At 42.5% G+C, this 13,239-nt stretch overlaps 1 protein-coding gene across 1 annotated transcript in view; it reads left to right on the forward strand.

Moving 5' to 3' along the window:
- The window catches only part of Myo5a (myosin VA), a 157,824-nt gene that overhangs the window by 30,805 nt on the left and 113,780 nt on the right, over positions 1 to 13,239 (forward strand). Inside the window, exon 2 of the mRNA XM_051140184.1 lies at positions 11,826 to 11,936. Within this exon, the coding sequence (XP_050996141.1) occupies positions 11,826 to 11,936 (111 nt within the window). The remainder of the gene's footprint in view (positions 1 to 11,825; positions 11,937 to 13,239) is intronic.

The following is a 13,239-nucleotide window of genomic DNA, read 5'->3' on the forward strand; positions in this document are numbered from 1 at the left end:
GGGGTGGATGAAGGTACACTGCCAGAGAGGAGCTGACTTCATAGCATAAAGATAAAAACAAGGTATTTTAGAAAATGTAATTAGGAAGTCCTACCTTGATGGCCAAGGCTTTCGGGGGGGGGGGTCATAATACTTAAGCCAAGTTTTAAAAATGAGTTGATTTTTTTTATTGAAAAATAAAATCACTCATATTACATCTCATTTGCTACCCCATTCCATGCATCCTTCCATTCCTCCCTCCCTCCCACTTTCACCCCATTCCCCTTCCCTATGACTGTGACTGAGGGGGACCTCCTCCCCTGAATATGATGCTAGGGTATCAAGTTTCTTCTTGGTAGCCTGCTATCCTTTCTCCGAGTGCCATCGGGCCTCCCCATCAAGGGGACATGGCCAAATATGGGGCACCAGAGTTCGTGTGAAAGTCAGTCCCCAGTCTCCACTCAACTGTGGAGAATGTTCTGTCCCTTGGCTACATCTGGGTAGGGGTTGATGATGACTGCACGTATTGTCCTTGGTTGGTGCCATAGATCGAGCAGAACCCCTGGGCCCAGATCCGATTTTTTTTTAATTTGTAAAATTCTTAAAATGGCTTGAAGTGTAAAAACAAAGAAAATATATAAAATACTATAAGTTAAAAGTCTACAAAACGGAAGAGGATCTGGAGATGTAGCTAAGTGGTAAAGTGCTTTCTCAGAGCGCACAGAGCCCTGGGTTTGATCCCCACTATTGCATTCACTGGGTCTGCTAGCATAGAACTATAAACCCAGAAGCTGGAAAATGAAGGCAAGGGAAGCACACGTTCAAGGTTGTCTTCAGCAGGTTTGAAGTCAGCCTAGGATATGTGAGTCCTGATCTCAACACCAAGAGCCAAACAGAAGAGAGACGCAAAGAGACACACAGTCAAGTCATGAGGTCAGATATGAGCTGACCCACATGCATACAGTGATCTGCTGTTTCTACTCAGTTCTCAAATGCTCATTATGTTTTACATTGAGAGTGCATCTTACGGTTTATAATATCGTTAGTTTGGTGAGTAGAACATTCCTTGACACGGTAGCACCCATTATAGCTCAGCACATCAGTTTTGAGCAAAAAATAGGTTTCAGTTTCTGATTTCCTGGTGTTTTACAGTGAAGTAAAGAGCTGTGTGAGACAATGTAATTTTGGGGCTTTACTTATGTATAGAGGTCAGAGAAGGAGCTCTGAAGGATAAACAGACCAGGCGTACGTAACTCAAACCAGAGGCTTCAGAGCAAGGAAAAGCCTGAGAGAAAAATCTCAGAGCTTCAGGTCATGTGGGCACCCAAGCAGCTGAAGGAAATCAACGCAGACTGCCCTTGGTTGGGCTGACAGAGAGCAGTTAAGTAGTAGGTGAGCTGGAGATGGCATGTGGTGAGGCTGACTGAGGCTCCAGGGGCAGATGTGACCATTTTATGTATTTATAAAGGGTTTTTAAACAGGGTGAGACAGTCAGATTTTTCTATTTCAAAAAGATCACCGTGGCTGCTCAACAGAGGACGGGGGCAGAAAGATGGATAGAAAGTTTTTTCTAGTGCCAGACAAGGTACTGGTTAGGAATAGAGTACTGACTGTGAAGATGCAAGGGGGCTGCTAAGTCTGGCTAAATGGGACCAGTTTCCTCCAAGAGCAAGTAGCTTGCTGGTAGAGGTGCCCTTCTGTTATCTGCTACAGGAAGGATACACTTAAATGGAGATGGGAGAGCTTTCCTGCTGTCCTCACTCTGTAGACCAGGCTGGCCTCAACTCACAGAGATCTACCTCCTCAGCCTCCTGAGTGCTGGGATTAAAGGCGCGCACCACCACTGCCAGGCACATGCTGTTAATGTTAATGAGGGTAGCTAGAGCTTACTGCCTGGCTTAGTGCCCTGCCTGTTATTTGTCAGGTACTATTTTGAGCATCTTAAGCACATTGCCTCATATATGTGCAGGTTAACTCCACTATTCCTTAAAATTCAACATATAGAGTATGTTATTTAAAACATTTTAAAAAACTGCTCATGACTTCTTTCATTTCTAATTCTTTTTTTTTTTTTTTTTTTTTTTTTTGGTTTTTTTCGAGACAGGGTTTCTCTGTGTAGCCTTGGCCATCCTGGACTCACTTTGTAGACCAGGCTGGCCTCGACCTCACAGCGATCCGCCTGCCTCTGCCTCCCGAGTGCTGGGATTAAAGGCGTGCGCCACCACCGCCCGGCTCTAATTCTTTTATATGGTGATAGTTTAAGGAAGACATCTCTGTTTGGGCGCCTATACATATTTAGCCTGACGCCCCATTTTATACCTATCTCTAAGTTGCCAGTCACGTGTTAAGTGATAGGGAGGTGTGGGTTATTTTTTTAACTGGATGGCTTTGTTCTTAGGAGAAAGCAGTTCATAGAGCTTGCCCCTGCTGCACGCTAAGCATTGTGAGGCTCAGCTCATCCTGAGTTTGAACATGATTCTGTTGTTTGCTGAATGGCTTTCAGGCTAACTCTCCCAGGCTTTCTTGTTGGACAGCAGTTGTGCAGCCTGCTGTAAGACCTCAGCGCAGAACTTCTGCTGTCCGAGCCAAAGCCTCGTGATGGCCACGGTCAGCACGCTTCCTTTATTGGTTGCAGTTCTGTTCTACTGTTGATCAATTTACTTATTTAGAATTTTGTAATTTATCTTTAAATACCACTGGCTAATTGTAGCTAGAAATAGTATTCTTACAAAGATATTCTTAAAAGATATTCTTACAAAGTGAAATATAGTCCCAAAAATAATCTCTATAGGAATATTAAGAACTTTAGTGCCTAAAAATATTCGTTCCAAACCTTTCCCATCTAACACTAAAATGCTAAACTAAACCAAAAATCATCTAACATTTGTTTTTTTCGAGACAGGGTTTCTCTGTGTATCCCTGGCTTTCCTGGACTCACTTTGTAGACCAGGCTGGCCTCGAACTCACAGAGATCTGCCTGCCTCTGCCTTCTCGAGTGCTGGGATAACAGGCATTTGCCACTGCGCCTGGCAAAATCATCTAACTTTTGCTACCTTAGTATGATTAAAAAAGAAAACTCCTTCATTAAATTTCTAGTTCTTATATTTCTCTTAAATTAAAAAAATTCTAGTTATAACACTTGTCAGAAGTTGAATTGAATTGTGTGTGTGTGTGTGTGTGTGTGTGTGTGTTTTTGAGACAGGGTCACATGTAGCACAGGCTGACTGGCTTCAAACTCAGTGTATAGTGGAGGGTGACCTTGCACTTCTGCACTCTGGTCTCCACCAATACCCTATTTATAAGTGCTTTTGATTTGAACCTGGGCTTCCTGCTTACTATGCAAGTGCTCTGTCAATTTAGCTATACCCCTGCTCTGATTAAACAACATTATTATCATCATTATTATTATTATTATTATTATTATTATTATTATTATTATTATTATTATTATTATTTGCACAGGGTGGGGTACTCTGTTGCCAGGTAGTTTAGATAAAGACAGAGGTACTTGTCCTTATCACCAGACTCTCCTGCTTGATGGATCTCAGAACTGGGGTTATTTAGAGTTAAGACCTGCAGCTGGTTTATTAGGGTACCCCAGGGAGCTGAAAGTATCACCCACACAGTCAGCTAATGTACCTCACATTAATCCTAAAAGCCTGACTTACTTTAAAACTATGCACATTTTATTTTACAAGCAAGATAATTTCAAGAATTATTTTTTTAAAATCTTAAGTCAACCCAATCCCTTTGTTCACTTAGAGAAGCTCAGGAAGGAGAGATTACTCATTTGTTACGTTTTAGTCCTCGACGTCAGCTGTCTTCTCACTGGTGCTGTTCCTCGCTGGCAGAGCCTCTCCCTGAGGTCCTGGCCAGTCGGAGCACTGCAGGAAGGAGGTCAGGCTGCTGTGCTTCTGACACGTTATCTTAGATAAAATATTCCTAAAGTCGGCCTCGGCACATGGATCACTTAAGTTCCTATCTCCATTGTGATGCCAACAAGAATAATTTGGGAAGAAGAAATTTACTTTTTTAAGCAAGAGGTACATCTGGACTGGAAAGAATATGCACCTTTTAGCATAGACACCTTTGGACACCCTTTTTAAAAACTACATTTAAGATCTGTCTCAGTATGTGTTAAAATGTGTTAAAAATGGGTCTATTGTAATGATTTAGATAAAGTATTCATGTAAAATCCCTGGACATCTGGGTAGGGGTTTGAATGGACAGGACATTCTCCACAGGTGAGTGGAGAGTGGGGTGTGACTTTCACACGTACTCTGGTGCCTCATATTTGACCACGTCCCCTGGAGGGGGAGACCTGGTGGCACTCAGAGGAAGGACAGCAGGTTACCAAGAAGAGACTTGATACCCTATGAGCATATACAGGGGGAGGAGGTCCCCCCTCAGGAACAGTCATAGGGGAGGGGAGTAGGGGGTAAGTGGGAGGGAGGGAGGAATGGGAGGATACAAGGGATGGGATAACCATTGAGATGTAACAAGAATAAATTAATAAAAAAAAGTTAAAAAAAGAAAGAAAGAAAGAAAAATCCCTGGACATGCAGAAAATGCTCAGTAATTGAAGCCTCGCTCCTTACAGATCTGTGGTAAGTTCCATTAGACAGGGTTACTTGTTGCCAAATAGTTCATCATCATTTCTACCCGCACCTGACGGGCACAGGGCGCGTCTGTCTGACCATACACCAAATGCACACTTTCCCTGGTCCATTCCGCACCCCTTTTCCCCATTTTCGTATGATTTCTTGCCCCGTTTTACACGACAGGCTTTCCCTCTCCCACCTAGTCTCCTCCTCTGCTGTTCTGGAAGATGGTGAGATTAAGTGGCAGAAGTGGCATTTCCCTGCCTTTTCAGTGAGGACTTTCTGGCAGAGTTAGGGTGGGGCCAAATCTCTGCTCCATACAGGCCTGGCTCTTTTTTCTTGTCATTCAGACATTTCCTACATGGTCTAGCGCTTCTGGTACATCTCTCTCTTTCAGAGAGGGTTAGGAAAGTCTTTCAGAGTACCTTCTTGGAGTGTAACATCTGAGGACAAGAGCAGTCATATAACCAGAGCTCTTGAAAGATTTTTAAGGGTAGCCTTGTGTAAAGTTATAGAGAGACAAATGTGACAACGACAGACCTCCTTTTAAGGAACTCACAGTCCCTGGTCTGGGATAAGTCATCAAGTAGTGGGGTAAGGAGCCTAATGGAAGGCTGTGGGAGATACAGGAGACAGGTGAGGAAAGGCTTCTCAGAGAAGGTGGCATTGGGAACAGATGGGAAGGTAAATGGTGTTCTCTTGGTTGGAAATAGAGGAGCGGTGGTCCAAATGGAGGACACAGCAAAAGCAAAGGCATAGACACGTGACACCGCATGGCCCTTCAGGACACAGAAAACCCAGACTCTGACATGACTTGAGAATTGCAGAATGAAACTATTGAGCATGGGGGGAGAGGGGTGCTGAAGAAGCTGTTCTGTTGAAGGGTTCAATACAATTACTGATGTCTATTTCTGGACCTAAGTGGAAGCTATATGAGAATTCATTGCATCATTCTTAGTTTAACATACATATGTATAAGACATGTATATACATTTGTCTTCTCTCATATGTTTGAGCAATCTCATAAAGTTTTTAAATTAGTGTAACTTTTTTCAAGATTTCCTGTTTCTTTAATGTTTTCTCCTTTATTTTGGAAAGCCCATTGTGCACATTTTAGAGTAATAGCTCCTGAATATTTTATCCCAGACATTTTGTAATTGTGAGTAGCCATGTAGAATGTCATCAGTGTGCCAGGTTCAAAGGAGGGGGCACCCGTGAGGATTTCTCTACAGAGGAACACACATACCAGATTTTTTGAAATGGTACAAAATCATTTTGTGAACGCTGACAATGGTCGAATGCAGCAACACAAATTGAATTACTCAGGTGCTAATGATTCAGTATGGGACGTAGGGGAGATGCTCAGATACCGTGTGAACTGAGAAGCATGTGAAGGAAGCTATGCTGAAAGAGCGGATTGTATGGGTCAAGGTTGTTGGGTTTCAAGGGCTGGTTGGTTCTTGCTAATGCTGTCGATTTTGTTGCCGAATGTCTGAGGCATCAGAAACACAGCTGCTTCTGGTGTTCCTGCTTCAGGCTTCCTTCACTGACAAAATGCAAGTTAGCACAACTTCAGTGAGTCATTTGCAATCATCAAGGATCTCTTCAGTATGGTCATTGTGGCAGGAAACAAAAGGATTACTGGTGCTTCCTTAAACAAGGAGAGTTGTGCCACCCTGGAAGGCGCAAGGGTTATGCTGCATGAAGTAGCACAGGCCAGTGCCCCTCTCAAGGGCATGCAGGGCAAGTGTGTCCTGAAACCTGCCTTTCCAGTGCACGTCCACAGACTGTCAGAATTACCTCATCACTGCCAGGCAGGCTAATTAAGTTGCGTTGTGAAGATTACAGAAGGCTTTTTATTTTCCTTGCAAGCTATATTATGCAACTTAAATCTGTGCTGACATTATTTTCTCAGATTTTGTGAATTGCAAAGTTTAGCCTATGTCGTTTAATCCTTAATCTCATTTCTTACTTCAACCTTAGTTCTTATTTCAATTCAAGTGAATCCAATTATCACAAATCTGCTGTGTTTACAATTTTAATTAAAAAATATTTATCTTGCAGTGCTGGGGACTGCACCCAGGGTATTGTGCATCCTAGGCAAGTGTTTACGACTGAGCCACACTCCTGGTCTCTATATTTTATTTTGACCTATTTTAAGTTTTTTCTCATTCATCTTCTACAGTTTTGCTATGGATTTTTAAATTCTTGTTTTGCTTTATTCATAGTATTTATTTCAAGTCCCAACCCCTTGTTTTTCCTCTCCTACCAGTTCCTATCATTGTCTACTTTCCTGCTTACCACTTTATGGATCCCTCTACTTTAAGCCCTTGACTGCTGTCCCATCTCAAACATACTCTGTAGCCTGACACGCTAATGTGGCTCCAGGGAGAACCCTGAGATTAACCTCTCATCCCAGCCTTTACATCTCTTGTCCTTGGATCTTACATAAAATCAATGTGTGCTGCCCACCTGCTGGCTTGAGGACCTTAGTCAGCCTTGGAGGGATTCAAAGACGACACTGAAGGAGTGTGCAGTCTAATGTCGAAGGCAGATTGACCATAGCAGGTATCTGCCCTGTCTCTAATGGCTTTGGGGTCTCGCTGCTCTGTTCTATTGGAGGTTTTCCCTGTGATCTAGAGGCCTTGACTTTTTGCCTTGTTTCCCTCCATCCATGTGTTGGATGGACCTGGATGAGTTTAGTTCTGTTCTTTGGGGGTTTTCATGTACGTTTGCATTGGCTCCCGGGGAAGGAACAGTAACAGGCGTGTTAGGATGGAAGTTCTCCCAGAGAAGAAGCTCAAGGAAGCAGTAAGAATACCCAGGATTCATAGCGGTTCCTCTTTCTCCCCGGATACAGTAAGGCAGGAGAAGCTGATTGTCAGGGAGGCTTGTGTGAACGTCTTGCCTCAGGTGCAGGCGAGGGCGGTGTCTGAATGTGTTAATACCACGGTCTGGGAAGTGCAGCTTTTTTTTTTTACAAGTACTCATTGCAAAGCACTGTGGAAATCTGAGCTGCTAACACAAAGGTGCTTTAAAATCTCCTCCTAGTTAGACAAGGCCAGTCATTTCTCTACAAGCTTACCTGGATCGTTTAAGTTTTCTGTGTTTTCATCACTCTAGGTAGGAGATCATTTCGTGACTTTGAATATCATATGTTTATGGTTTTTTTTTTTTTTCTGGAGCTAGTAGATCATTTCAGAAAAAAAAATTACAAAAAGTACTAACTTCATAAAGAGTTGATAAAACACCATGATCACAGCAACTTATTTTTAAAAAGTTTAATTTCTGTGATAGAGGCGTGAAAGTATGGTGGAAGGTGGCTGGGACAGCAGCTAAGAGCTCACATCTTAGTCCATAAGCACAGTGTAGTGAGAGCACCCTGGGAATGATATAAATCCTTTGAAACCTCAAAGTCCACCCCTAGGGACACACTTCCTCCAACAAGGCCACACTTTCTAACCCTTCCCAAACAGTTCCACCAACTGGGGACCAAGTATTCAAACATGAGCCTCTGGGGGCCATTCTCATTCAAACCAGCACGGAACAGTTACATAGAAATGCTTATTGAATTAGTTATTTTAATTATATTTGTTCAGTTTATAGACAATGTGCCGGAGAAAAAGTTATAAAACAAAATTCAGTGAAAACATTTGATATATAACATTAGAAATCACTTCCTGTAAAGAAAATATTAACAGCCTTATGTGTACTGGTACATTGTTAATACTTTTTATTACAGGGTTTTTGTGTGTATAAATCTTTAAGACAGAGACTAATGTTACTGTAATTTCTAATTTATAGTTGTCAGAAATAAAGGCTAAGGCAGGTATGGTAGCTGGATTAAAATCTATAATTCTAGTATAACATGTTAATATAATATTGTATAATATAGTTCTAATATCATACTCTGTCATACTGAAATTTTTCAGTACTCTTTCCTTTGCAAATTGTTCACATTAAAAGTTTTTATATGATTCTTTAATCATAAAGGAAAACTGAAACAATTGGATGAATTTTAATTTATATGGAGTATAGGGGAGGAGAGAGAGAGAGAGGGAGAGAGAGAGAGAATGAATATGTGGAGGGTTTTGTCCTTCCTTCCTTTCTTCCATCTTCCTCCTCCTCCTTTTCCTCTGCCTCCTCCACCTCCTCTTCCATTTTGGTTTTTCTTTTTTTCTTTCGCTTTTTATTTATTTATTTATTGGTTTTTTTGAGACAGGGTTTCCCTGTGTAGCCTTGGCTGTCCTGGACTCACTTTATAGACCAAGCTGGCCTTGAACTCACAGTGATCCGTCTGCCTCTGCCTCCCAAATGCTGGGATTAAAGGTGAACGCCACCACACCCGGCTCATTTTTGGTTTTTCAAGACAGGGTTTCCTTGTCTTGGCTGTCCTGGCTTACTTTGTAGACCAGGCTGGCCTGAAACTCACAGAGATTCGCCTGCATCTACTTCCTGAGTGCTGGGATTACACTGTGCCTGGCTTCTTTCTTTCTTTCTTAAGACAGATTTTTATGCTGTTGTCCTCATTAGTCCAAGATAGCCTTAAACTTGCATCAATCCTCCTTCCTTGGTCTCTTAAGCACTCAGGTTACCTGAATATGTCATTACACCTAGCTGTCCAAACATAACCAGCCATAAGAAATGTTTGTGTGGAAAGTTCTACATTATGTTGTAGCAGTGTCCTAAAAGAAAAGTTTACAAGTCTGTCATTACCCAGGTTAATGTAATGTCTTGTGCAGGGGTAGGCTGAAATATTTTACTGCCCAGAGACATTTCCTGCAAGTCCTTCCTCTGGAGTCCCAGATCTCTGCTTTCCAACACCCACTACCTTTTTATTCTCTTTGTCCCACCTTTAAGTTTATTGCTAGGTCATTTACATCGCTCTTTCACCAGGGAGTGTTGTTGTTACAGGTTTGCAGAACTTCTTGGGGCCAGTGCTTGGAATATCATCACATCGCAGCTGCTCTGAAAGTAGCTCTGCATGGTGCACGCCTAAGTCCAGAAGTCATTTCAATTCAAAGCTCTGGTAGACCTATAAACTGTGACACCCAGGGCCAGGGAGGTGGCTTAGTTGATAAAGGGCTTGTCATGCAAGCATAAGACCCTGAGTTCAGGGCTGGAGACACGAATCAGCTGTTAAGAGCACTGGCTCCTCCTCCAAAGTTCCTGGCTTCAATTCCCAGCAACCACACGGTGACTCATAACTATCTAGAATGAGATCTAGTGCCCTCTTCTGGTGTGCAGGCATATACATGTAGGCAAAACCATAATAAACAAATCTGAAAAAAAAAAATCTAGGCCTTTAGAACGTGCCTATAATCTTAGCTCTAGGGAGGCAGAGACAGGCAGAGCCCTGGAGCTTGTTGGCCACTCAGTTTTGATGAATTGGCGAGTTCCAGGACCATGTCTCAGGGCAAGCAATAGAGGAAGGGCCTAACACCACCCCTTGATTTACACATTTATACACACACGCACGCACATGCGTGCACGCATACACACAGCTCAGGTCTAGTCGAGCATGGTGGTGCACTCCTGTAGTTCTAGAAGCTCAGCTGCATCAGGGGGATAGCAGATTCAAGGTCGGCCTGGTCTACATAGCAAGAGAAGGCCATCTTAGGGAGACTCTGGGGCCAACCATAACAGGGCTGGGGACTACGGGTGTAGCTCAGTGACAGTGTCAGTCCTCAGCACTGCCATCACTGCCCGGAAGGAATGATGGAAGGAAGGAAGGACAAAGGAGAGTAAGAGGGAGAGAGAGAGGAAGGACTGAACTGGAGACGATTTGACAGGAAAGGAGAATATAAGGGTAGGTCAGAGACATGACTTAGTCCAGAGCACATAACAGTGTGTCTCCCTTAGCCAGCTGGACCTGGCCCATCCTATGGCATGATGAACTTATGAAACAAAACACTAGAAATTAAGACTTAATTCATTTTATTTTATTTTACATTTGTGCATGCATGCATGCATGATTGTGCATTTGTGTGTACATGTGTGTGTATGTGTGTACGTTAGGGGTGAGGGGAAGTTCATGCCAAGTGGAAGTCAGGGCAGCTTGCAAGGATCATTTCTCGCCTTCTCCCACGTGGGTCCCAGGAATTGAACTCCTGCCTTCAGTCTTCAGTGGCAAACACCTTACCGGCTACACCGCTTTGCTGGCCCTGTATTTACATTTTAAAGGGCGATTCCTTCTTGGAGAGTCCACGCAGACATCATATGCTGTTTCCCTATGGTGTTGTTAGCATTCATGCATATTAAAGTATTTTTAACTTTTTCTCAAAACTCCCTATGTGGCTTATAGTCAGAGAAGAATTAGCTGAGGACTTTGTGGTGATTGTCACACATTCTCATGGTATTGGGGCACTTGAGCCAAATGTATTGTTAATCAAGAACCATTTTTCATTAGTCTTCACAAAATAATGTGTTGACATTTTAAATAACAGTTTTCCTCAACTTTTAAGATTAGCAACAAAGCTCCTTTTAAAAAATAAATTTAGATATGCAGTCTGTAAGTCATCCGTGGCTTCAGGCACAAACTTATTTCTCACCTCCCCACCAGAGTGTTTCCTGAAGGGTATCTGGGAAGTCACCAAGGCTTTGCAGATGATGAAACTGCATGAAAGATTTCAATCACAAATGCTACCATAAAGAGATGGCTATGCTGTCAAATTACCACCCTAGAACTTTGAAAGTAAACGTTATATGTAAATTTTTACCCCAAATTACATTTACTATATAAAGCAAAGTCGGGTTTTAATTTTAGTTATTTTTTCAGAGCATATTATTTATGTAATTTGGGAGTGGTGATGGTACTTGGGCTAACCTACTTTTCTTCTCTAATTTTAAATGTAAGTGTCATGCAGGCATGCTGCACACCTGTCCTCACAGCACTCAGGAGGCCTGAGCAGGAGGGGGTGAGGTCAAGGCCAGCCTGGGCTGTGCAATAAGAGCCACCTCAAGCAAACAACAGAAAGCAAATTTCATATAGCCCAGAGCCGTTGTTGTTGTTATTGTTTTGTTTGAAATAGGGTCCCAGGCTGGCCTCTTACTATGTAGCTGAGATTGACCTTGAATTTCTCATCCTTTTTTCCCCTTCCAGTGCTGGGCCCGTAGACATGCATAACTATTCCTGGCTTACGATGTCTTCTTAGTAAATTAATTATAAGTAGAGTTATTATATGTTTCACTATCATGTTAAGTGTTTGATTTGCTGGCTTACATTTCTTTGCTTTTGTCCTCTAGTTTGCCAGGGTGTGGATACCCGACCCTGAGGAAGTGTGGAGGTCAGCTGAGTTGCTCAAGGATTACAAGCCTGGCGACAAGGTGCTCCTGCTTCACCTGGAGGAAGGGAAGGTAAGGGCTGCTCCTTCTGCTCTGCTTAGCCTGAATCGGAGGACTTTGGAGGAGGATTTACAATGACTTGCTCAATTTCAATTATCATGTACTTTTTGAGTTAATCTAATATTGTCATTTATTATTTTGATAAAAATGATAATTTCCCACTCTACACAGAGACCCATGAGAACAGAACATGCTTTAAAACTTTATAATTTTAGCTTATACATTTATTATGATTATCAAATTTGCCTTAACATCTAATTTTAATACTAAAGATGTGCTTGGATATCCATATTTTATGTTTAGGACAGTGTTGCACTTAGTCTTTATTAATTAAGTGCAAGTCTAAGATTTGATATTTGCTGAGACTTGATTATTTGGGAAATATTTTCGAAGAGATTAATACATTTGAAATGTTTTGCTAGTCAGCAGAAGACCTTATGCCAGCTGTGTCTCTGACCGGCCGGCTGCGTTCTGCATGAGCGAACTCATCTTGTCCCGCAGCTTTTAATCTGTCCACTGCATTCGGCAGGGCATGTCACACATTTTCCTTAAAAAAAAAAAAAAAAAAAAAAAAAACTTCGTGGTGTTAATTTTCTTTAAAGAATTTATAGCCCTCAATGGGACATCTATATTACCGTCTCCAAGGCTCAAGGGACATTGCAGAAGAAGAGACAAGAGCTTGTAAGAGCTTGTCAGGTGGAGCGGGGTGCTGTGACATACTGTTCTCCTGACACGACATGGCTAGTGCACCTTGAACTCACAGCAGCAGTGGCTGCCTGCCCAGGACTAGGTCAGAAACATTCCAGCATGGGTGGAGAAGGGGTCATAAGGCCCCCCCCCTCCCCGGAGAGTAACAGATAGCAAATGGTTCCTGGAGATAGGGAGCCATATTGCTCAGCGATGTAACCAGTGCTAAGTTGCTCTTTCTTGGGTTAGTAACCCTCAACCTGTGCTCATGGAGCAAGCCTCATTAGATGCAGTGGGACACACCCTCACTCCCACTCCCAACTACCCCCACTCCAAAGACATGAAAGTAGGAGCGGGCTTCTTGGGAAGAAAATAAGGATTTAATGGAAAAGGGAGTATGATCAAATTATGTTTGTGTGTATGTGTGCATAATTGTGAAATAATACAAATTTTATAGTAACTTTCAGTCTAGGCCAAATAAAATGTCACATTCTGATACTCCTAGCATATTGGAGGTTGGGGCAGGAAGATTTCAGGTTTGAGGCCAGCTTAGCCTATATAATGAGGTATCATTTCAAAAATAGAACAAGGGCGCCAGGTGTGGTGGCGCACGCCTTTAATCCCAGCA

Source organism: Acomys russatus, chromosome 32 (assembly GCF_903995435.1).
Source record: "Acomys russatus chromosome 32, mAcoRus1.1, whole genome shotgun sequence".
Lineage (NCBI taxonomy): Eukaryota > Metazoa > Chordata > Mammalia > Rodentia > Muridae > Acomys > Acomys russatus.